The sequence below is a fragment of the Columba livia genome, chromosome 1, assembly GCF_036013475.1.
Source record: "Columba livia isolate bColLiv1 breed racing homer chromosome 1, bColLiv1.pat.W.v2, whole genome shotgun sequence".
Lineage (NCBI taxonomy): Eukaryota > Metazoa > Chordata > Aves > Columbiformes > Columbidae > Columba > Columba livia.
Genome location: NC_088602.1, coordinates 130536256 through 130560612, shown reverse-complemented (window position 1 = coordinate 130560612; position 24357 = coordinate 130536256). Strand labels below are relative to the sequence as shown.

Here is a 24357-nt window from a genome sequence, read left to right as displayed (position 1 = left end):
CAAGAATAAATGTTAGACATAAAACTGCTGTTCTGTCATAGCCCTGAAGCCAAGGAGAATAAATCTTTAGCCTAAAGAAGACACCAGTCTTAGTCTAGATTTTTGTTTTGTTTTGTTTTGGTTGTTTTTGTTTTTTTCTAAAAAAGAACATAATAGAGGAGCTAAGTGGCCTGAAATTTAGATCATTAAAATAAGCCTTAAAAAATTAGAACATATCACTGAAATTTTATGGTTATCTGTAACAAGCTCCTTCAATCTATGGCTCAGTTTTTCAACTGTGATGAATGCTCATCTACTCACATCAATTTATAAAAAGGAAATGTTGCCTTAAGGATTTATGTAGAAAAGATATAAGTCTCACAAATGCTTCCATGCATGATCTATAAAATATTATCATTATCTTGCTTATTTAATCCTCCTCTGCCTCTCAAAAGAATTTTTCCCAACACAAAGAATTTCTTTGTACTCTGCTTGATCTACACAGATATATTTGTCTAAGATATCTGATGTACTTCTGGAATGTCTCATAACTTAGCTCAGTATGTCACTAAATTCTTCTGTTATACTCAATATTGCAGCCACATAATTTTGTGGGTTTCTGAGGACTGCAGTATCCTTTGGGATATTCTTCACCAGTGATGTCAAGAGGAGCAGTCAGGCTTACTCATAGCAACATGAATAGCAAGGTCAGGTCCATAACATAATTCTTTATAATCACTATGTAAAATTAAACACATACCTTATTGGGTGTTCCTGTCCCAGAGGGTGATGAAAAAACATTCCCCTTCTCCCACATACTCTTGATATTACGGACACCCTCAGCTGGAAGAGGAAGGTCTGAGGCTGCTGGCTTAGCTGGTCTTGCAGCCTTTGTGCCCTGCAGAAGAATTGTGGCCAGTTGGTATTTGGCATAAAGAGCTGGAGTTGCAGGGTGGTTTGACCCTGGGGCAGCACTGGGGAGTGTGGGAAGTTGTAAGTGGTTCTGGTGATGATCGCGTAAAGGCAGAGAGGAGTACCCAGCTCAAGAGATGACATTGAGACTTGCCCCCCTTTGATCTGGAGTTGTAGCCTTGACACAACAGGCTATGAAAACTGCAGCCACTTAGATTTTGGTATTTGTTACATTTCTAAACTCTCCAGCACTGAAAGGCTTCTTAGCAAAAAGGTTAGACAGACAGTAATCACAGGAAAAAAAAAAAAAAAATTAAAAAACCATCTTTGTCAATAGTTCTTTAATTACTAAAGTTTCCTTTAAGTTAAAAGGATAACAAATCTTAACCAATTAGTAGCTTAATTGGGTACCATGCTTAGACTCTTTATGTGGACAGGAGGAGGAAAAAAATCCAACAGAGAATCAAGACATGCTAGAGCTTAATCACAGCTATCAATATAATATCCATTTTTATGTTATTCTATTCCCATGACACCTACCAACCCAGTCCACTTGGCCTGCTGTATTAACCAGTAACTTTCACATTACCTGTACTCACTGATTTTTAATACAGAACAAGAAAAAAAAAAAAGTCAAAGAAAAACAAAGCCAAAACAAAAACACACCCCCCCCCCCAAAATAAGAGAAGCCATCCCAGCTCCCCCCTAAAAAAAAAAGCAAAACATCAAACACCTATTTTTCTTGGGCTATGAAAAGTAAAACTTCTGGCTTCAAGGCACATGATTAGCTACTGCTTGTCAAAATCACCTGGGGTCAAGTTCTTCATTTTGTTTTGATTCTGTTTTTCCTTTCTCACTACTTAACTCCCTAGTTCACTAATGTGTCTTTGCCAAGGAATTTCACTCTGAAGTGTCAGCCAGCAACACAGGCCCAGTTCATTGCTCTCCTAAATAAGCTGCAAAGTCAGCTTTGCTCAGGGTGACTTATCAGCTCCCTGCTACTAGTAGCCTCGTCAGCCAAGAAGAGGATGTGACTGTCACTCAAGAGGTGTTGACTGAGTCCTTCAAGAGCTACTCCAAGCTTACAAAGCAGACAGGGTAAATTGTAGCATGAAAGGGAAGACACAAATCTGAGGTTTTGTTTAGATATATATCTAGATGTTGGTAATAGGTGTTCCTCAAGCATTTTATTGTTGAAGCCCCAATAAAAAAGAGTTTGTGAACAACAACCCCTGCAATTCTTGATCAATAAAACATAGGCTGGTTAAAATCATAAAAACTATTAGTAACTACAGCCATCATGACCTGGAATTAACTTACCACAACTGCACTAGTGTATTGCTCAAGTCTACTGTCAATCTTTGAGACAGCTCCTGTTGTGTGGGTGGGTTTCATACCACTGTAGGAAGTAGGAAAAAAGAGAGAAATAAATTAGTATTCCCTTCAATTAAACACTGCTGTTCTGACTGAGAGCACCGTTTTATTGCTTTACCTCTTCTGAGCGGATTTGTTCAAAAATTCTGCTCGCTCCTCTATCTAGAAAAGAGAAAAACAAGAGCTATAAGTTTAACAATTAATGAAGATGCAGCCTGTAAAAGGCCAGGCTAAAATGTCATTTTAAATGTCAAAAGGTCAATCTGAAAGATACGCATTCCAACAGAAATCACCACAGACACACACAGAAGTTTTACAGTTATTAGGAGCTTATTATGCTGCAGTCATAAGGGTGGATATATTTTCTGCATTAATGTTTGCATCCAGCATATTTCTCATTTGTAAAAAGAGAGTAAACCACCGATACAGAAAAGAGAAAAGGGAAGAAGATTATTTTTGAAAGGTGTTGATATTCACAAAATCAATGTCAAATTTCCTCATATCTCCCACATAAGAGCAAGCATGTATCTCTTGAGACAGACAGCAAATTTAATAAAGTTTTTTCTGAGTTGAGACATCAGACTAGACCAGGTTTGGAGCTCAGCCACGTACCATATCTCATGCATGTTTTTGCAGGACACTAGCAATTTAATTTGAGTTCCAAAAAGCCAGTCTGCTTATGTTCAGCAGGGTTGTTGCTGAATCAATATCTATCAACTATACAAATTGGTATCTTACATTTCATCATTATTTTCTACTCTGTATGTAGGAAAATACTGTAAAGTTTCCAGGAAAAAAGAATCATGAAGGTTTCATAAGATTTATGCCAAATCTCTCAGTAATTTGAAAACAAAAATACTCTCTCCCCGAATAAAGTTTTAAAACATTTTATGACGGGTAGGTGAATAAATACTTCAATCAACTTCTTCATGTCTCTTATACATTGCATTGTTCCTCTGCTTGTCCCAGACTTTACAGTTTCAGTTAAGAGTAAAATATACACAAGCAGGTCCAGGGGACAGAAATTACTATTAAAATTACTATTAATCAGCCTGGCTGGATTCCTGGGGATTCCCTGGTCTCAGTACAGGTTGTCCACTTTCAAGTTACTTTAACAGCAAGTGCTGTGGTATTCATGTCTTCAAAACAGGCGATGACAGCCATTCCTTTAAATGGTTCTCCTCTGTGCCCTTGGCATCCAGGCTGTACCAGAATACGAAATCCCACAGCAATCCCATCAAAGGGCATGCATGTTTTATTTCTCAAGCCCATACAAGTGAAAACTTAGGCACTTGACTTTGAGGCATAATTTGACAAACGGGCTCACTGGAGGAACTCCAGCTAGCATCAGTCTAGCTCAAGGGCACTTCTAAAGCTCTAAATTTATATATATATATACAATTTACAGAGTAATTTACATTAAAAGTTTTAGTTGCTAGTATGTGATCTAAATATAGTCCAGAGTGGAAAGATTGGGCGTTGCCCGGGTATGTACCGACTGTTTCAAGGCATTGTTGTCAGAAGGTGGCAGCAACACACCGGGCAAGAGCCGAAGGGTCGCGCACAGGCTCCCGGGTCCAGAGCCACCGCTTCTGCCTCTATTGGACCCAACAACTTCGAAACTTGGCTTCACCCAGAGGAAGCACAGTCGGCATCGCGAAAAAAAATGAGCAAGTAAATTGTTTGGTTAAAAGCGACTAAACAGATCTACAATGGTGACTTAAAACACATCATGTCTCCTCAGTTGTGGTACGTTAGGAAAAGTTTCTCGCAACACTGATTTCTGAGTGATAACCAGCAATGCACCAAGAGGATGAGTTATACTAACAAGAGATGCTGGTCTCTCCCATGCTCTGCACAAACAGATAATTTCCTGACTGCAAGCAGGGAACCCTGGCTGGCAGCAAGGATGAATGATGTGAACTATCTGAAAGAACCAGGACTCAAGGTAAATATCTAATAGCGCATTTACAGCACCTTCTAGTTCAGATGAACTGAGCTTCCACTTAAAATCTTACAAAAGGGTCAGATCTTAAAAGATACTAACAGTAGACTATGTATAGTCTGGAACAGGCTGCCCAGGGAGGTCGTGGAGTCTCCTCTGGAGACATTCAAAACCTGCCTGGACGCTTTCCTGTGTAACCTCATCTAGGTGTTCCTGCTCCAGCAGGGGGGATTGGACTAGATGATCTTTTGAGGTCCCTTCCAGTCCCTAACATTCTGTGATTCTGTGATTCCTGCATTCAAAAAGGAGAGATGTTTCTGCACAGCAGGAAAACCTCATTCAGGAGGCACTGGTGTAAGAGGGGGATAGGTTGGAGGGAAAAGGAACACGTGTGTATTCCTGGGGTTGTAGTAAAAAGACGTGGGATGGTTTGTTACCTGCTCGAAACAGCGTTTCTCAGAACACCTGCTGTGGTATCAGGAATAAGTCAGGCATTGTTCAGAGCAGAAGGGTGAGGAAACAAACCAGAAAATAAGGTAAACAGGAAAGCTGAGTTAGGAAGCAACCCTCAGAGCTGAACATTGTCCTCTTCCCAAAGAAGCAGATGCCTTATGTAGATGGCTAACACATTTTCTGCACATTTATATGAGAATTTGTTCTAGAGCATCTTCCTCAAAACACGGTATGTATGGAACAGAAGCCTACATTAAATGCACTTAGGCAAACACACCTGTATACACACATGTATTCAACATATACATTTCCACTGCACAGCAACATCTAAAGGTCATTTATTCACTGCACACTACATAAACACCATGCAAATAATTTAAAATATTTGGCACATACAGTAAACAGTATTACAAAATAGATCTGTAAGAGAAATAAACAAAGCAAGGTGGTTAGCACAAAATGCAACACACATCCTCAGTTTGAGACCAGGAAACAAGAATAATCTTTTTGCTGCATTCATTTTAACAGGATCTTGTTAAATAGCTTGGACTACGTTTTGTCACCGTAGAACACTCGTCAAGCCCTCTGACATAGAACATACACATACTCCGAAAATTCAGCCAGCTGTCCTCTAATTAAATTATGACCAGAGTGAACAAACAAGTGATCTCAGCCTGCATCTCTGCCACCTAACCTCAGATGCTTAAAAGTTAAGCATTTAGTCAAAATTACTCATTTTTATTCTTTCTATAATCAGTGAAGAGGCAGAAGAGCTCACCTCACCCTAGGAAAGGTGGGATTTCTTGTCTACTGAGGGTGGCTCTTATTCTCCCTATTAACTACCAAAGAAGCTTACATTAGACAACAAAATGCTTGGATGGATACCTACATTTTTGCTGGTAAAGTCAGGTGAAATGAAACAAATGGACATAAATTGAAGCCATGCAGAGTCTCACACCTGACCAGGGCCTTATTCAAAAGGGTCAGAACATACAAGTGTCAAGGCATAATCCAAGCAAAATGTTATCTAGAGATATATGTATGCATTTTTTCATATTCAATATTACATAGACATGTTTTGTTTGCTGATTGTGCAATAAATGTCTTGCCTATTAAAAATGTAGTTAAAAAATGCAGTACACAGTCTTCCGTCTGCACGTTCTCCGAGAACAGAAACAGAATGCAAGAGAAATCAGCTAACACACTATTTGAGCCAATGACTTGGGAGACAAAAAACATTAGATATTCCCAGTAAAACTTTTTTCATACAATATTGAGTGATTCTTAGGAATTTTAAACTGTGTATTAGATATTATGCAACAGAAAGTGTTGCAAACTGATACATAGAAAAATTCTTCTCCAAAAATGGGTCAAGGCAGAAGGGAAATAAGTAATGCATGCAGAAAATAGACATCCCTGTATAGTAATTTTGCCTCATGTCCAACAAGTGGAAGGACGTAGTGGAAATTCATGTTGAGTGCTAGTCCCTGGGAGTAAAGTGGTTTCTCCTTTTCGTTCCTGAGAATCTCCCCTGCTTTTTTGCTTCATTAAACACAGTTAGATTTTTTTTCCTGCTGTCATCAGGATCTGTACAGAGTGCCCCAAGTTATCCCAGTTTACCTGCCAGACTAAAATGCTGCCAACAGCATCAAAGATAGTGGAAAAACAAGCATCACAATTCCTGTTTTTTACCACTCTATCTTTCCTCTGCTACTAGAGTTGTTCATCTAGGAAGAACTGATTGTGTGGAGTTTAATTCTTTCCGGTCACTGCTCCAGCTGTCACATATTGAGAGCAATAATGAGACAGGATGTCATGTGGCAGGAAAAGAATACCAAGCAGAATCGCAGTCCTGAACTTCAGTAGGGCCAACTTTGGCCTTTTCAAGAAATTGCTAGGGGAAATCCTGTGGGAAAGAGCACTTGAATGTAAAGAGGCCTGAGATAGTTGGTTAGCATTCAGGGACTGCTTCTTCCAAGCTCAAGATCAGAGCATCCCGACATGTAGGAAGTCAAGGAAGGGAGCCAGGAGACCTGCGTGATTAAACAGGGAACTGCTGGGCAAGCTCAAGTGGAAGAGGACAGTTTACATATCATGGAAGAAGGGGCTGGCCACTTGGGAAGAATATAAGGCTGTTGTCAGAGGATGTAGGGAGGCAACTAGGAAAGCTAAGGCCTCCTTAGAGTTAAACCTTGCGAGAGGGGTCAAGGACAACAGAAAGAGCTTCTTCAAATACATTGCAGATAAAACTAACACTAGAGGCAATGCAGGTCCACTGATGAATGAGGTGGGTTCCCTGGTGACAGAAGATGCAGAGAAGGCAAAGTTCCTAGATGTCTTCTTTGTCTCTGTCTGTGCTGTCAGAAGCTGTCCTGAGGAGCCCCATACTCCTGAGAACCCAGAGGAAGTCAGGACAATGGAGGAGTTTGCCTCAGTTGACGAGAACTGGGTTAGGGAGCAATTAGGCAATCTGGACATCCCTAAATCCATGGGAGCAGATGGGATGCACTCACGGGTGCTGAGGGAGCTGACTGAGGTTATTGCTAGACCACTCTCCATCATCTTTGCTAAGTCGTGGGTAATGGGAGATGTGCCTGAGGACTGGAGGAAAGGAAATGTCACTCCAGTCTTCAAAAAGGGCAAGAAGGAGGACCCGGGTAACTACAGACCAATCAGCCTCACCTCTATCGCTGGAAAGGTGATGGAACATCTTATCCTTGGTGGCATCTCAAGGCATATCAAGGATAAGATGGTCATTAGAGGCAGTCAGCATGGCCTCACCAAGAGGAAGTCATGCTTGACCAACCCCATAGGCTTTTATGAGGACATAACCAGGTGGATAGATGATGGTAAAGCAGTGGATGTGGTCTATCTTGATTTTAGTATAGCAATTGACACAGTCTCCCAGAGCATCCTTGCTGCTGAACTGAGGAAGCGTGGACTGGATGTTCAGGTAGTGAGGTGGACTGTGAACTGTCTGAAGGAAAGAAGCCAGAGAGTTGTGGTCAATGGGACACAGTCTAGTTGGAGGCCTGTAACTAGTGGAGTCCCTCAAGGGTCTGTACTGGGACCAGTATTATTCAATATATTCATCAATTACTTGGATGAGGGAATAGAGTGACTGTCAGCAAGTTTGCTGATGACACCAAACTGGGAAGAGTGGCTGACACACCAGAAGGCTGTGCTGCCATCCAGCGAGACCTGGATTGGCTGGAGAGTTGGGTGGGGAAAAAATTGATGAAATATAACAAGGGCAAGCATAGAGACTTGCATCGGGGTTGGAACAACTCCAGGTTCCAGTGTAAGTTGGGGAATGATCCATTAGAGAGCAGTGTAGGGGAAAGGGACTTGGGGGTCCTGGTGGAGAGCAGGATGACCATGAACCAGCACTGTGTCCTTGTGGCCAAGAAGGCCAATGGCATTCTGGGGTATATTAGAAGGAGGGTGGTTAATAGGTTGAGAGAGGTTCTCTTTACCCTCTACTCTGCCCTGGTGAGACCACACCTGGAATATTGTGTCCAGTTCTGGGCCCCTCAGTTCAAGGAGAGGGAACTGCTGGAGAGAGTCCAGCACAGAGCCACAAAGATGATTAAGGGAGTGGAGCATCTCCCGTATGAGGAAAGGCTGAGGGAGCTGGGTCTCTTTAGCTTGGAGAAGAGGAGACTGAGGGGTGACCTCATTACTGTTTATAAATATGTAAAGGGTGAGTGTCACAAGGATGAAGCCAGGCTCTTCTCGATGACAACCAATGATTGGACAAGGGGCAGTGGGTATGAACTGGAACTCAGGAGGTTCCATTTATATATGAGAAGAAACTTCTTCACAGTGAGGGTGGCAGAACACTGGAATAGGCTACCAAGGGAGGTTGTGGAATCTCCTTCTCTGGAGACATTCAAAACCCGCCTGGCCACATTCCTGGGTAGCCTTATCTAGGTGTTCCTGCTTTGGCGGGGGGATTGGACTAGATGATCTTTCAAGGTCCCTTTCGATCCCTAACATTCTGTGATTCTGTGACAAGTCTTTAAGGAAAGAAAAAAAATATCAGGCCCTGAGAAGTCCTAGCTTTTGGCTTACCTGTCAACATTGCCTTGCAGAGAGTGCTGGTTGCCACATCAGTCTGTGTTTCCCTAGAAACATTTTCTGCAAAGACAGGAGGAATCCCAGGCTCCCAGTCTCCTGCCATTGCTTCTCCCCCTCACTGTTTAACAACTTTTGCATTTCTGTAGTGGTGGAGCTCACCCCCAAGAGGAGTCTTAGTATTGAATTATCCTGTTCTCTCCTGATTAACCTAGAGATGAGTTATACAAGAAATCAATAATAGTCATTCCCAAAGAAAACATGAGGAATGAACTTGTCTAGAAAGGAAAATGAATAAAGATTGCTCAGGAAATCTCATTCTTCTACTTCAGTGGCATTTGTGTGCACTAAACTAGGGAAACTGTGAGACAGAGTGGGATGGGAGAGCAGCAGAGCTTGTTCCAGTCTTTGTCCTTATAAAAAACAACAAAAACCCCAAACAAAACCAAAACAATCAAACAAACAAAAGCTAAAACAAACAAACAAACAAACAAACAAACAAACAAAGAGAGGGCCGAGGCTGAACAAAGGTTTGACACTGCTGCAAATACCCACAGGAACTCCACCAGCTCTGAATAATCCAAGCTGCTTCTGCCCCTGAGCTACTGGTAGACTTGGCCTATATTTACTTTGCATGCTTCCATTTCACTGTCCCCTCAGAAAGCACCAACCCTGGTGCTGTCACTGTGAGGACTCCATGCTGAAGTAGTATATCTGCTTAAGCAGTGTTTCAGGTTTTAGGGAAATACTGCATTTAACAGTTAAAACAACAAGAGTTGTCAACAATTTGTAGTCTGTGGTATATTAGAGGCAACACCAGATAATCACAGTAGTTCTTTCTACATGTAAACATGTATGTATATTATGTCCATATTTGTATACATACATTTATATATGTGTATCCCTGAGCCACGTAATACATGGAGATGAGTTGCACATCTTGTTCTCTCAATTCTGAATCTGCATGTCATGCTAGTCCATGTCCTGCCTAATGGATAAATGCATTGCCCATAAGATGTTAATATACCACAGTCCTTTTTAGTACATCTCCCTTCTTTCCTTTGTTCTTGTAGTTCACTTGGTAAACAGCATGCCATACTTTCCTTCTCTAAGTCACTCACAGGAACTTCTTTTTCTTCACCTAAACTTCTCACATCAGAAAGGACAAGGAAGGAGAAAAAGATGCTTTACCAGATTGTGATCTAGAAATCAGGATGTGCACATGCATCATTCAGTGTTATAATTCTGTGTCGCAGTTGAGACGGACAAACGACATGGACCAAGTTCCTTCAAGATTGAAGTAATAGGGTAATAGGTGCCATTTATTGCTACAAGTGCATTTTTATACAATTCTACCAGTTCATGTGTCTTTTCACTATTGGTTACAAGTTACAGCACTAACACCTCATTGGTTAATTTTGCTATCATCCATGTTATTCTTCTATCCCCTTCTCTCTCACGGGTACATCTCTCCTCCTTCACGGGTACAACTCCATACCTCCGGATACTCCTTTACTCCCATCCTTCTCAAGGGTAAATCTTAATATCTTCAAGGCTGATCTCTACTCCCATATTTTCTGTCAAGGTTTCCACAGACCCGCTGCAGTTTCCCACAATTCTGAGCCTCCCCTTTTTCACTATAAATTCCAACCTGCCCACCCACAATTGTGCACTTAGGGTTCTCACTCATGACACACCTAACCAGATGACTCATTAATCAAGGAAGAAAATATGTGACAGATTATTTACAAGTCAAAAGATAACTTGGGCAGCACATAGCAGGCAATGGGAGAGCTGTGTACCAACTACGTTAGACCAGTCTAAGAAGTCTGTCCAAATGAAAGGTAACAAAATATATTGTCTTCTAGAAACGGGAGTTGGACATTAGGTTTTAAAATGAGATTATTCTCTCCTTTACTATTGACTGCAGAAGGTCAAGCAACAGTTTAGGGTGTGAAGGTCAATAGCATTACATATCTACTCTGGCCACTTGCAGACACCAGAGTGGAATATGTACAGTACCATCAATTTCTCAGAGAGATAAAGAGAAAAAATGTGCACAGATTTGTATATATCAGTTTTTGTAACCAACAACTTCTGCCTAACAAGACATAAAAACCAGCAGCAATTATCACCATAAAAAACTTGAACCTTGGATACTTAACGACACTTGAAAAATTCCAGCTTTCCTCTAAAAATACAACACAGTAGAATAGCATAGCATCAGTCCAAAAGTTCTCTGAAAGCTACTAGCCTTGTGTCAAATCCAGTGTTTTTTCCACTCTCCCCAAAATTATTACCTATAACTTTGTATGATGTTTTTTCAAGTATAATTTCCTCTCTTCTGAGTCATCTGTGAACTAAAGCTCCAAATGTATGTCATAAAAGGCATCTCAATAAATAGAAAGTAGGAAAAGAAGCTCTCCCAGGAGGGCTGAGAAGAAGCTGTACATTTACAATGTCTGTTATTGACATGGTCTTTTGCAACTGAAATTGGCAAGACCAGGTTTATCTAACATGAGCAAGTCATGAAGCTTGGCAATCTTTGTTTACAGCCTTGTATTTCAGGTTCAGATGTGTCTGAGAAGTCAAAGGCATGTCCAGTCAAAAGCATTTGGACACTGTATTTGCAAGAGCTGGGCCCAAAACAATATATAGGGCTGAAGCTCCAGATCAGTTCGAAATGTAGCTTTCTCTGAGCAGAAAAGTAATTTTGACCAAATGCAGTTTGTCACTCAACGAATACAGTTTTTAATCTCATGGAGAACCACTTTGTGGTCCAATGAGCTCTCACCTGATAACCTCCTGCTTGGTTCTTTTTCTTAGTACCCACTAAGGGGCTTTTTTTGACAAAGATTTTAGATTCTTAAATGACTAATGACACAATATGAGAAAAGGAAGAGATAGTTGAAAACAATTAATAGAGGTGTTATTTGAGCTTCAGCTGAGAAAGCAATAGGATTGAATACCAAAACAAAGTTCCTAATAATTTCAGTGTGGCCAGGATACCTTTTCCATGCTGAAAGGCCATTTAATTGATTTATCTGGCTTCCAATATAATACAGTCCACAGAACACAACTTAGAAATTCCTGCAGCAATGGATTTTTTTTTCCTGTTATATAAGAAAAAGAAATCCAGTCCAGAACTTTTCAGGGAGATTATACATAAGATAAAACTCCTATAAGGGGCAGTTTCAATTAATGATGATCAGCCTGAATATGCTTAAAGACAAAGTAATCTGGCAAGGCAGAAAGTAATTGTGAATGTGGAAGGAGAGAAAGAACATTTGGTGATCTTGATCTACTCCAGTTCACAAAGCACTCCTATAGTAAATTAACACTGAAAATCAACACAGTAATACAGCTCTAAGTTTCAAAAATAATTTTTCTCTTTAAGGTGAAGATCCTTTTTAGACATTTTTCACCAAAAAGAACAGGTAACTCCCAGCCTAGACTCTATTTTTAGAAAGGATCTCTATTTTTCAATCAACCCAATGAACAAAGTCTTTCAGCTAAAGGCTTCAGACTAAGGTCTATTTCAGAACATTGTCCCAGGTCAGATTTCAAGTATTTCTGCACTACTTTGTTGTTTGGCTGTTGGTTTGGACTGCAACTTTTTAGGTATTATGTAGTTGTTGTTGGAGAGCTTACCTTCAGAGATGAACCTTTAGGACTGAAACATTTAAATGGCTTCTTGTCTTCAGATACACCATCTTCTGGCACTTTTTGACGTTTCTCAGCAGCTTCAGCCCTTCTCCTTTCAATTTCTTCCTTCATCCTCTTCTTTTCCTCCTTAAAAAATATGAAAGGTGACTTATTCTTTCAGAAGGTATCACCATTACAGGGCTTTGCAGTCCTGCAAACATTTACCAGATTTTCTAAGTAAATATTTTTATGCCAGTCAAAACAGTTCAGTGAGCTATCTGAAATCTAACAACATATTGCTGTTAATCCATCACAGTGTTGAGGAATCAGGGAAGAGAGCTAGTCTGTGCTGCTTTAGTGTCTTCTCGCAGTGAGGTCACCAGATGTATTGCCAGATTTACTGTCACTTAAAGTGAGAAAAAAGGACATTTCTAGAAATACTCCAATTCAGTTTACCTGTGTCTTCATGTGTCATCTTCATACTGTTCTTGTGTCCATCTAATCTGGCACTTGTGCCAAGGTTAATACTTCACAAGGAAAAATCGATAGGCACCAAAAAGTGAAGTTTTCCCTTCAAAGATATGAGTTTTTACTTCATAAGCTACAAGTCAAACCAGAAAACTTTGAAATACAACCATTGTAAGCATGGGTCAGCAAGGTCTGACCAGCAAGGTCTCGGCATCTACTGAGTTCTACTGTAAAGAGCTTAGTATATTAAAGCAATTAGCATGCAGCTGCCGAACATTCTAATTATTCATCTACCATTTGCTTTCCAAACAACAAAGATTCCAAACAACAAACAACAGAGATTTGGAAATCCTATTTATAGTGTTCCTCGGCACAGGGAGTACAAACAAACAGATGTGCTTGGGTACTCAATACTGAAATAGACAATAATATCTTCCTAATGAGATCTACCCCATCATAACTATATATAGCATTAGCATTCCAGCTCATCTGCAGCAGACAAATTTTGACATGCACTTTACAATTCAACTTGTGTAATGTCAAAAGGACACCTTGAATAAATTAAGAACTTTGTGGCTATAACACTGCCCCCAACGTTTTGCATCCCTGACTCATGAAGGCTCGTTTATTAGAGTCCTGTCTTTCCTGAGGCTAGAACTGTAATGCTTCTTTCTACTCTGGACAACAGCATGTTTTACCTTGGGTCAACCCTTAGAGCATCCGTGTGATGTGGTTACTTGATATGAAATATGGTACGCTTGCAGTTAAATCTGAAGGTTGGAAAATGGGGTGATTTTAATGCTGGGTAGGATATTTGAAATCAAGTTCTGTTGCAGCAGACAATCTCCTGAGAGATGCTAAGAAACAGAAATGCCCGGAAAAGCACAAAACCCAAAAGGCCCAGATGAGTCGTGTGATTTCAAGCAAAGTCACTGCAGCAGTTCCCCAGACAGCATTATCAGATCCAAGGAGAAGCACACTGGCCTGCATACTTGGGTTTAGTCTTGCCTTCCTTGTTGCATGCTCCTTCCTCACTTATAAGCCAGTCTCCCATGGCCTCAATTTACCCTTTTACCCATCAACCTCCAGCCACACTAACTTCTTTGCTGAAAGTGTCTGTGCAGACACTGCTGTAAAGAGTTATCAGCTAATGCAAGGCCACTGGAAGTAAAGTAGTAGCAACAAAATAATAAAGCTTGAGTCCAATACTTCATATTTCACACTTACCTCCTCTCTAGCTTTTCTCTCAGCCTCCTCCTGCTTCTTCTTCTGCTCCTCTTCTTCCATGATTTTCCGTCGCTCTTCCCGCCTTTTCTTCAGTTCATCCAGCTCTGCTGCTGCCTCCTGCTGCTTCTCCTTGGACCCCAGCTTTGCTTCTTCAACATTTGCAGTCCCTTTCAAATTGGAGCGGCTGGGAAAGAAATGCAAAGGAAGGTGATACACTACGGGATTTCACTTCCTGGCCAGAACTGCCCACTGCCATGCGCTCACCATCAACATGAGAGCCTGGCACTCAGAGATACTGCCTTATAAGACCTCATCAGGATACCAAAAGGAGCACCTTTCCCATTTGCTGACAGTAAGGAAGGAGTCTCTCATGTGCTTGTGTGCCCAGGAGCTGCACCACCCTGCCTGAGAACTCAGGCCAGCTCCAGTTTTAAGAGACTTCAGTAATAAGCTTGAAATATTTAACATCTCATGTAACTTCAGGGAAAGGTATCACATACCATCACCATGTCTGTGGTATACAGTAAACTGTTACACTTTTACAACCCTGCTTTGCAGTTTGTGTACAGACGAAACACTTCCAAAAGCATACTACAGTTCATACAGAAAACAAAGCAATAGAAAGCCATAACTCTCTGTTGATTTTAAATGAGATAAATTTACATATTAAAAGCTTATAGAAAAAATATTATGCTTTGTTCTGTGTAATAAATGATGCACTAATTCCTTGCTTTCAAAGGCAAGTATTTTTCATAAACCTTTCAGAAAAAGACAAGAATCTCTGGGGACAGAACAAATTACTTGACTTGGGGAAAACAGAAGGACACAAGAGCAGAGAGAAGGGAGAGAATCTTACAGCTTCAATGGTGCTTTAAAAACCTAAAAGGTTCATATCTCATCTATAACACCTATCACTTGAAGTCTCCCAACCTGTATGTTCATCAGATCTTTTACTGAATTTTACAGGGAAGGTATGGGTTTTTATTAAGGAAATGGAAATTATTTCTCCACAGGAGAAAAACAGAAGTTTTCCTACCAATTGTAACACATGAGGCAGAAAGAAAGAATATGAAAAAAAAAAAAAAGCACTCAGAAGAATTTGCAATTTGCATAGGTGAAGTGCACATTTTCAGCACTCAGATAGCATCACCTAGTTAAACAATTACCACTCCAGTATTTAGACAAACGTCTGCTCCCTGAGTCCATTTAATATTCCTGCTGGCAAGGAGATAGGTACCTAAGAGTTATCAGTGTGCTACACACAAGAGACAGAAAAGGAATGTACTTATGGATTTTTTTAAGAAAACTTTCTGCTCTGTTTTCTTGGCATTTAAAAAAGCTGGATGTTAATGACTTCATTAATGCAGAGTGGAATCACGTAAACCATGAAAGTAGAACCACAAGACCACCCTTCACCACAAGTGTCAAGTTAATGTTAGTGGTCATGAATAAGAACTTGCGTCAGGTAGTGATATCTAGTTAAAGATAGGAACTCATGCTTTATTACTGAAAAATACTTAAACAATTAATAAAACCATTGGGGGAAAACACTGGAAACTTTATTTGAAATTTAATTTAGCCTATTCAAAAACAAAGTGAGGACCAATACCTGAGGTGTGAGGTATGGTTTTGGGTGTCCAGCCTGAAATACCTATGATACAGTTTGCAGAGCTACTGAGAACACAAAATATTCCACAAGCTTCTATTAAGACACTAAGTATTTCTAAGGATCCAGTGCACCTATCCTGCACAGGCCATGAGAAATCCCTGGCTATTTTAAGGCTTTCTTGCTTCATTGCAAGATTATAGCCTCTATAGCAAACATCCCAGGACTCTCACTAATATTTTTTTTTTTTTTTGCCTATCAGTCTCTGAAGTCTGTGTTGCCAGCCCACTCAGACGTGAAAGCTTCAGGGTCAAGGAAGATACAAGGGGTCACTTCTGTTGGACATAATGATATCCCTGGCAAGGGCAAATACTTATCCCTCAGAATTAAGAGAACTAAGAACACAACATTTTCCAAGATTCTTTTAAAACATAGACACTCTGTTTTACATCTGCACAGAAGAAAGGTTAGTCCTCAGTGCCTTCAGTGCAGATAGCTCCAACAAAAATAACAGTTACTCTCGGCTTTCAACTGAAAAAGCCAAGGGTAGAATCTAGTCTTAACGTTTTTGTTCGGAGACCTCAGGTGACTGTTTTATCCTCCTTACAAAGAAGAACATTTAAAGTTTCTAGCTTATTTTATTCTCATGCAGTTTACAGGACTTCCCCTTCTGGCTCTGCATAATCCAAAATAGCAAAATATAAACCAGCAGTAATTGTTCTTATTTTCCTCCACCTCCCAAACTCCTCTGTTTTCAATAGATTCTGGGAATCTTTGTTGCCTACTGTTGGCATCTGGAAATTAGTATTGAGATGCTGGGTGGAGGAAGAGTTTCGTAAGCACCACTTTAGTGTTAAGAAATAAAGTTCATTGCCAGCTTTCAGACAAGGTTGAAAAGAAAAGAAGTAGTTTGTGGAAGCCAAAAATGTCAGAACAATGTGAAACAACATGTTACATCATATTTAGGACTTCTGCAGTTCTGTATGAGAACATGGAGGAAGACAGGTGGGAGGGGAGATGGGAAGGGGAAGCAATAAAATGGGGTTTTATCCTGTATTTCTCTTATTGACTGATGTAGAAAAACAAGACACAGATAAGATTTTTTCTCTAGCCTCCACTACCCTATTTTATTCTCAGTCCTCACCACTGAGAGTGACATACCTCCTAACCAATATCTGATATGTTCATATAAAAACAAGAAGAAAGATAGTTCCAAACAAAGCTCAATAATGTGCAGGTAGCTTGTTAGAAAATAGGCCAAGAGCCTTAATTCATTCCTAACAACCCAATGAAGATTAGAGCCTTTGCTGATGTTGCCAACCCAAGTCTCCTACTCAGCTGATAAAAGGCTATTCAACAGGCTTCTTCCCATATTTGGGAAATAGTAGAAGAAAAACACAAACACACACACACACACACACACAAAAAAAAGAGTGGAAACTCAAATCTACATGTTGCTACTAAGGCCTGTCTCCCACAGGAAGTAAATCAAATGAAAATACAAGAAAAATATTTTTAGAAAACCATTCTCATGTTATTGATGATGTGACCCAAGCCATGAAGCAGGACAGTTCTGGCAAGGCTGGTTTCCTGCTATTCCATCTCCCTCTCTGTCTGTCTTTTGGCCTTAGGTCAGGGTGTCTCCAGGGACTTTTGAACTACATTTTATTTTGAGAAAGTTTGTTTTTCCCGGAAGAATCACAAGGGGAATGCTGAGATACAATAGCAAATACCAACTGCCATGCACAGATTTCTTAAAGTGCCTGAAGAGCTTAACCTTTTCTTTGCCTGGGTCAATGTAACAGAGGAAGAAGGGTGCATGAAGAAAAAAATTTAGATTTCTAACCTATCCATTCCTTCCAGAACCTTGGCTCTGCTTCATGTATCCCCTCCTATTTACACTCAGAATCCTTTATTAATGAACTTTTCACAATAAATTTGTCACCACTGAATTTCCCAATATAGCCATTATGACAATATTTCCTTCAAACAAACAAACAAACAAACTGTGATATAGCTTATCAAAAGACAAAAAAAAAACCCACCACATTTTATCTAACAGAAGTTTTCACCTAACTGAAATATCACTTTTGTAGATAAGCCATAAGTTTGTCTTGAAATCAAGAGAGAAGCCCTTTTAAGAGTTATCAACTGGATTGTGCTCCATACCAATATGCAGAGTCTGATTAAAAGTAGGTACATAACTGGAAATAGGTTACTTCAGCTATGGTTGAGATCTGACTTAAAAAATAAGAAAACGCAAAATCTGGGCTGTTGTCATTATTGGCCTTTGTGCAGATATTAGAAATAAATGTCCTTCAAGGAAGGAAAGCCTCAATAGAGTAAAAATAAGCCACTTATCTCTACTGAGGCAGCAAGGCTATTTACATTTGCTTTATGTACTTTATTTTGTTACTGCAACATGGGTGGTAGTTTGTTAGAAAATAAGCCAAGAACCTTAATTCATACCTACAACCAATGAATGCCAGAATCTCTCCTGACATGGCCAACCCAAGTCTTTTACTCATCTGCTACAAGGCTATTAAGCGGATACCCAGAGATGGCCCCCTGTTCTGCTATAACACAAATAAGTGCGATGCTCACTTGGATCTTACCCAAAAGCATTCTCAGTAGATTTAAGTTTTGGGGCAGCAAGTTCACGTTCTCCGTTCTGTGCCTTTTGTTCAGGAATTCCCTTCTTACGATCCCAGATACTTTTCATTTCATCTTTGGGTGCTTTTCCTTTATCCTTGTCATCTTTTACCTGCTCAGGAGACACCATAAATTGTAGAAGAAAAAGAAGAAACAAATAAACAGAAAAAAAAAAAAAGAAGTTACAATAAGGCATTCTAAATAACAGCTAAGGAACACAGAATCCTTCGTAATAATGATTAACTAAACAACTCTCTTCAAAATGTTTATGTGCTTTATGACAGAAGTACTCTGAAAATCTCTAAACTGCAACTGATCACCACTATGCTGTCCTAATCTGAATTCAGGATGAAAACATCTAAGTAGAATTATCCGTCTTCTGTGAAAGTTTATTGTGGCCATGGGGCTGTGCTACCACATTGCTTCATTCTGCAACTGCACCCCACTGAGGCACCCAACCTTCTTCCCTCCTGCTGCAATATCACTTGCTTCTTGCCTATTAAGATTATCTGTTGCAAAATGTTTGGGACTAGGCTAGTTAATACATTCTTGGTAGAAGGTTTAGGACATTGGAGCAGTAAAAATAACACATAACCTTCACCAATTGTCAAATTTGCTCAACAGAGTTCATGCTCGTTCCAGTGTCATAGCAGATGAATACTTCAGTATTGCAAGAATAATAGCCAAAACACAAAGCTATCTTTATGTCAGAGTAAAACTTACTTTGATAAAAAGCACAATTCTTTCACAGTCTAGTCATGGGCAGTGTTATCAGACATGAGCATTTAATCCTCTGAAGAAACAAACGTTCTCTCAAGAAACACTAGAGCAAAAATTCCCTTCATCCTTACAAAGCTTTGTCCTATATTTCTTAATAGTAATCGAGTATATTTAGTGCATGTATTTCATTCTCCAGTATTCCCTCAGAGTTATGAGCTTGAAGAACTCATCAGAACTGCGGATGACCTAATCTCAGTATGCTGAGTCATGGCTAGATGCTGATAAGAGGAGGGGGATATGGTCTGATTTAAGTTCTTTATCCTTAGGTAGAATTATTCCTACTCAGATAGTTAGACTACGATCTTAAATAAACTTTCAACAGCAGGAGAAGAAACATTTCCCTCCAAAGTTTTGGGGTTTTGTATTTTTTTTTCTGGCACTACCATGTTGGAGGACGGTTCTAGCTGGCAAGCAAGAAATGCCTTCAGTGAAAAATTCATATGAAGAAAAAAAATACTTTTGTCCCTTGGAAGTCTGTGGCCATTCCATTTGCTAACTAGAAAGATAAAGATCTTCCATAACAGTCCTGTTTGCAACATGACTGCTTTTATGGCGTTCCAAGATGCACCTTGAAATGAACTTATAAACACACCTACTTCTGAATCAAATCAAATTTCTATCCTTCCTCATCAAAGAAGAACTTCTGGAGATGTATTATCTTTACCAATAAGGGACAAATTCAGAGTCTTCAAAGTCAAGATCCTCCCTAAGGTTTTGTTTGAAGCTTCTGAGTGAAGTCCCAAAGTTAGTCTCTGACATCCACCTGAGGCCAGTTTGCTTGTCCACAGAAACTGATAGGAGGGGCAATGCCAAGGTGGCACACACTACAAATTAGTATTAAGTGGTTAATCTACTCTAGCAAATTTGCCACTGTCAAGAGATGTTGAACACAACCCAAAACTCTGTCCTGAGAGCAGGTGGTAGCACCACCTTCTGCTGCCAATGGGCTTTAGCCACAACCTGGCAGAAGTGCCCTGGTGGACAAGAGGGGAGTTCAGTTTCCATGACCATGCATTCTTTGGCCATTATGCTGTGACTGCCAGCAAACAAAACCATTATTGCTAGCAGCCTCAAGGAATGCTTTTCTGTTTTTGAGGAGCTGGGCTGAGACAAACAGGGATATTCATTGAGCTTAATGAATGCTATCAGACAGGAACTTCTTTTAGGTGCTCCCAAATCTGAGCAAGATTGTAACTAGTGATCATGTTCACAGCAAAAATCTCATCTGCCTATTAGCAATCTCCTGATCCTTCAGTCACAGTCAGGGTGATACTGAAACCAGTGATGCTGACTGCTGGAAGATTTCACAGGACAGGATGTCTGTGTTGGGATTTTGAGAGCATAGGATTTCTGTTGCTAAGATTTTCATCAAGACTTTTAAAAGTGTCATTAAAAAGCCAATACTTCCAGCTGCCTGATGTACTGAACTCCACTGGGGGGGGGCATGTCTCATGTATCTTAGTTGAATTTGCTGAAAAACTAATATTAAAATAATATAGTTTAAAAATAAATAGGTTAGAAAATAGCATTTCAGAAGCCAGTAGGATTTCTGGTAACATGTCTGCATTTGAGAAACGCATTAATACAGCTTGGCATCTTTATTTAAAAGGATAATAAAACAAGATATTACAGAAACATTTCACAGCTTTTGGGCCCAATCCTTCTCTTACTAGTTTTAATGTCAAAAGAGAGATTGATTAACACAGAAGCAGAAACTATTATCTCCCATTCCAAAGGCAGGGAATGGAAAAAGTATTTTCTGTTGTCTCAGTCTTTCCTGAAATTACAGGCTAATTCAGCCCCTGCTAAATTCAGTAAAAAGGCCTACACTGACTCCAGTTGGAGTAGACAGGTAGTATTACCTGAACTGAAAACAGTTCACATGCTCTCAGAAATCTTGACCATCAAGTGAAGAAAGAACACAACCAAAAATGTGTAGCTATTGTCTGGTTTTATTTATATTTTGATCCTTCTCTAGACTGCTTCTTTTTCCTTTCCTTTCCTTTCCTTTCCTTTCCTTTCCTTTCCTTTCCTTTCCTTTCCTTTCCTTTCCTTTCCTTTCCTTTCCTTTCCTTTCCTTTCCTTTCCTTTCCTTTCCTTTCCTTTCCTTTCCTTTCCTTTCCTTTCCTTTCCTTCCCCCTTTCCTTCCCCCTTTCCTTCCCCCTTTCCTTCCCCCTTTCCTTCCCCCTTTCCTTCCCCCTTTCCTTCCCCCTTTCCTTCCCCCTTTCCTTCCCCCTTTCCTTCCCCCTTTCCTTCCCCCTTTCCTTCCCCCTTTCCTTCCCCCTTTCCTTCCCCCTTTCCTTCCCCCTTTCCTTCCCCCTTTCCTTCCCCCTTTCCTTCCCCCTTTCCTTCCCCCTTTCCTTCCCCCTTTCCTTCCCCCTTTCCTTCCCCCTTTCCTTCCCCCTTTCCTTCCCCCTTTCCTTTTCTTTCATATATTTTTTTTCTTTTTCTTCTTTTCTAAATCTAGAGTTTGAACACATTCAGACCAAAGTGATTCAGTTACTGAGATCTGGGCCATTTGGCAAATTTAATTCCTTATTTGGGCTCAATTACTTTGTGACTTAAAAGCTGTGTACATCTGGATCTAGGGCTTCCATAGAGAGCCAACTACCATACCCAAATACCATGAGAAAAGCAACTGTTTCAGCATGTCTAGCCAAACTGGAAGCAGGAAATACCAAGAGTCTCACATCATGAGAAAGTTTCTTCTTGTGAACTTTTCAGGCCACTTTTGAGAACCAAAAATTGTGGGGCCGTTCAGAAAAGGAGACAGATTTTCTTGATGATTTGATCAAAACCTGAACTTAGTAGGTCAGATTTTGGTCACATGAAGAAAGGACATGGGCTTGTGTTGCACAACTGGAAAAGCAAAATCTGATTATGTAAGATCCACCATATTCCTTCAGGATCTTTTTAATTATATGCTCCCATCCTCTTAACTGCATATATGGTTCAGAAACAGGCCTTTTAAAATTTGTATGGGGCAGGGGAGGAGTAGAGATGGGAGACTCATGTTGACTTGTCTGAAGTCTGAGATTATAAATTTTTCTTCAGAAACCAAGAAGCAACAATTTTCAAAACTGAGCATTTTTTATGTTCAGCTTAATACACTTGCAAAAGATTTACCTTTTGGTGGATGAGTACACAGCATTGCACTAAAAGTGGAACTGTCTTAAATTGTCTCACCTTGAGCATCCAAACTGGAAGTACTAAAATCACAAGGCATTTTTAAACGTCTTACCAATACCTGGAATAATTTAGCCATGCGGCTACCGTTCAAAAGCATAATGAAACCTCCAGTGAGACTTGACTGAGCTCCATATAAACACAAGCAGGATGATTGTGTCTCAGGTTCCCCACAAAATCCATATTTGTGTACAGTTACAGCCTTCTTTTTACATTTATTTGTAATATTCAAAGATTGTGTGCAACAGTGAGTATTACAAGCTGATTCTGTCTTATGAAGAACATAATCCATCCCTTATTTTTGTACGGCAATTGGTTAAATTTATAGTAGTTGTTTAGTTTTTCTAACACACTATTCCGAAGCACCTCCATTAATTCTCCTTTAATACTTCCCCTTTCTAGAGTAAATTATTCTAGTATTGCTGCTCTCTCTCCCTGTTCATTAGGAACCTTTCTTCTAACCATCTTAATCACTTCATTTGCCTTTTCAATCCTACATGTCTCAGATGATCAAGCCAGGCAAATGGACATAAAACCTTGTGACGTGATTTGCCTTCATCACTCTCTGACGGTAAGCTAAGCATCTACAGCATATTCTGAATTAATCCAACAACTCAGATTCCTGGACCAGATGCCTCTGCAACCCTTGATGCTCCCAAGGAGCTGGACAGGCAGCAAGCTGCACGTCACTGTTAATAGATCTCTGTGCTGTGGCTCCCTTAAGCTACACAGACTTGGCTGAACCCAAATGGGTCCAAAATTCCAATGCCTGGACCAGTCTTCATGTCTGATTAGAAGCAGGGGGTATTTTGACACCTGTTGCATTGAACCAAAACCACAGTTGCTACACAACATTGAATGTGGCTCCCTGTGTCCAGCTGTAACATGAAAATTAAATGGTCCCCAAGTCTTATTTACTTACCATACAGTAAAACACCATGGCACCAGTTCCTGTGTTTACAGTGGAAATGCAATGCAGTAAATTTTGTAGATTTTCTCTTTAAAACAAAAGAAGAATCTTGGGTATGCATGGTTTATATCACGGGGCATTGCAGCTTGTGGGAAATCATTAGTTAAGGCAGTCAGGTGGCCAAAGGGCTTAGATGATGATGATGATGATTATTATTATTATTATTATTATTATTATTATTATTATTATTATTTTAAGAGAAGGTCTCATTCATAGGGGAAAAGTTCACAGTAGAGTGGGAGGAAACCAGGGAAGGATGATTAGTAGATACAGTCCTGAAAAATTCATCCCTAGGGTGCAAACCACCCTTGCCTTATTGACCAAAGTGAGTTTCCTGAAGTATTTGTACTAAGACAAACAGGATTTGGTTCTAAAGCCCCCCAAAAACAAAATACTTAATCATTTACTTCATTTTAAGCACATAAGTAGCTTCATCACTATTTATTTCAGCAGGATTACCCATGTTCTTGAAATGAAGCACACACTTAAGTACTTTGCTGAACAAGCAACTTTCAGTTATGGAACCCTTATTTATTTTCTCATCTCGAGTTTCCCTACAACATCTAAATCAATGGTTTAAAAGTTACCTGATCTTTTTTGGAAGTAGGTCGGAGCTTCTCATCTGGTAACTTTTCCTTATTAGCTTCCACTTTAACCTCTTTTTCTTCCCCCTTTGTTTTTGGGTTTTTAAGATTTTTTTTTAATCGTAAAATATCACATCTGTTTGCACTTTTTTTCTCCACACTGTGTTGATGTACCAATCCTGTGTGCAGCCACATCTCCACCATATGCTTCTGTGTCCACATCTGTGTGTGCAGTTGTGCTCCCTCCACCCTCTCCAAATGTTCCCATTCCCCCATGTGGGCCTTCCTCTCTTGCGTGGCATCATGCTCCCATGTCCCAGCAGAGAACCCTCTCTTGTGATTGCATTTAGCACACACATTCTTCATACAGTTTACCAAGTGCTCATGACATTTTGTGCCAAGATGGGCCTGCCTCCACCTCATGTGTTACTGCTTGAGGCCAGTTTATAGCAGGTGAGAAAAAAAGGCAGCAAAAAATCATGCAGAGGTCTGAACATGC

At 40.0% G+C, this 24357-nt stretch overlaps 1 protein-coding gene across 39 annotated transcripts in view; it reads right to left on the bottom strand.

Annotated features, from left to right (window-relative positions):
* The window catches only part of CALD1 (caldesmon 1), a 255661-nt gene that overhangs the window by 5727 nt on the left and 225577 nt on the right, over window positions 1-24357 (bottom strand). For 26 of the 39 annotated variants that reach the window (XM_065029712.1, XM_065029778.1, XM_065029652.1 and 23 more), the window contains 6 exons: window positions 18302-18450; window positions 14081-14264; window positions 12392-12532; window positions 2384-2427; window positions 2212-2290; window positions 740-877 (listed from right to left, as the gene is read on the bottom strand). In XM_065029712.1, the coding sequence (XP_064885784.1) occupies window positions 740-877; window positions 2212-2290; window positions 2384-2427; window positions 12392-12532; window positions 14081-14264; window positions 18302-18450 (735 nt within the window). Of the gene's footprint in view, window positions 1-739; window positions 878-2211; window positions 2291-2383; window positions 2428-12391; window positions 12533-14080; window positions 14265-18301; window positions 18451-23861; window positions 23946-24357 lie in introns of all 39 variants that reach the window. The other 13 variants (XM_021298735.2, XM_021298740.2, XM_065029673.1 and 10 more) reach the window with 1 other exon arrangement.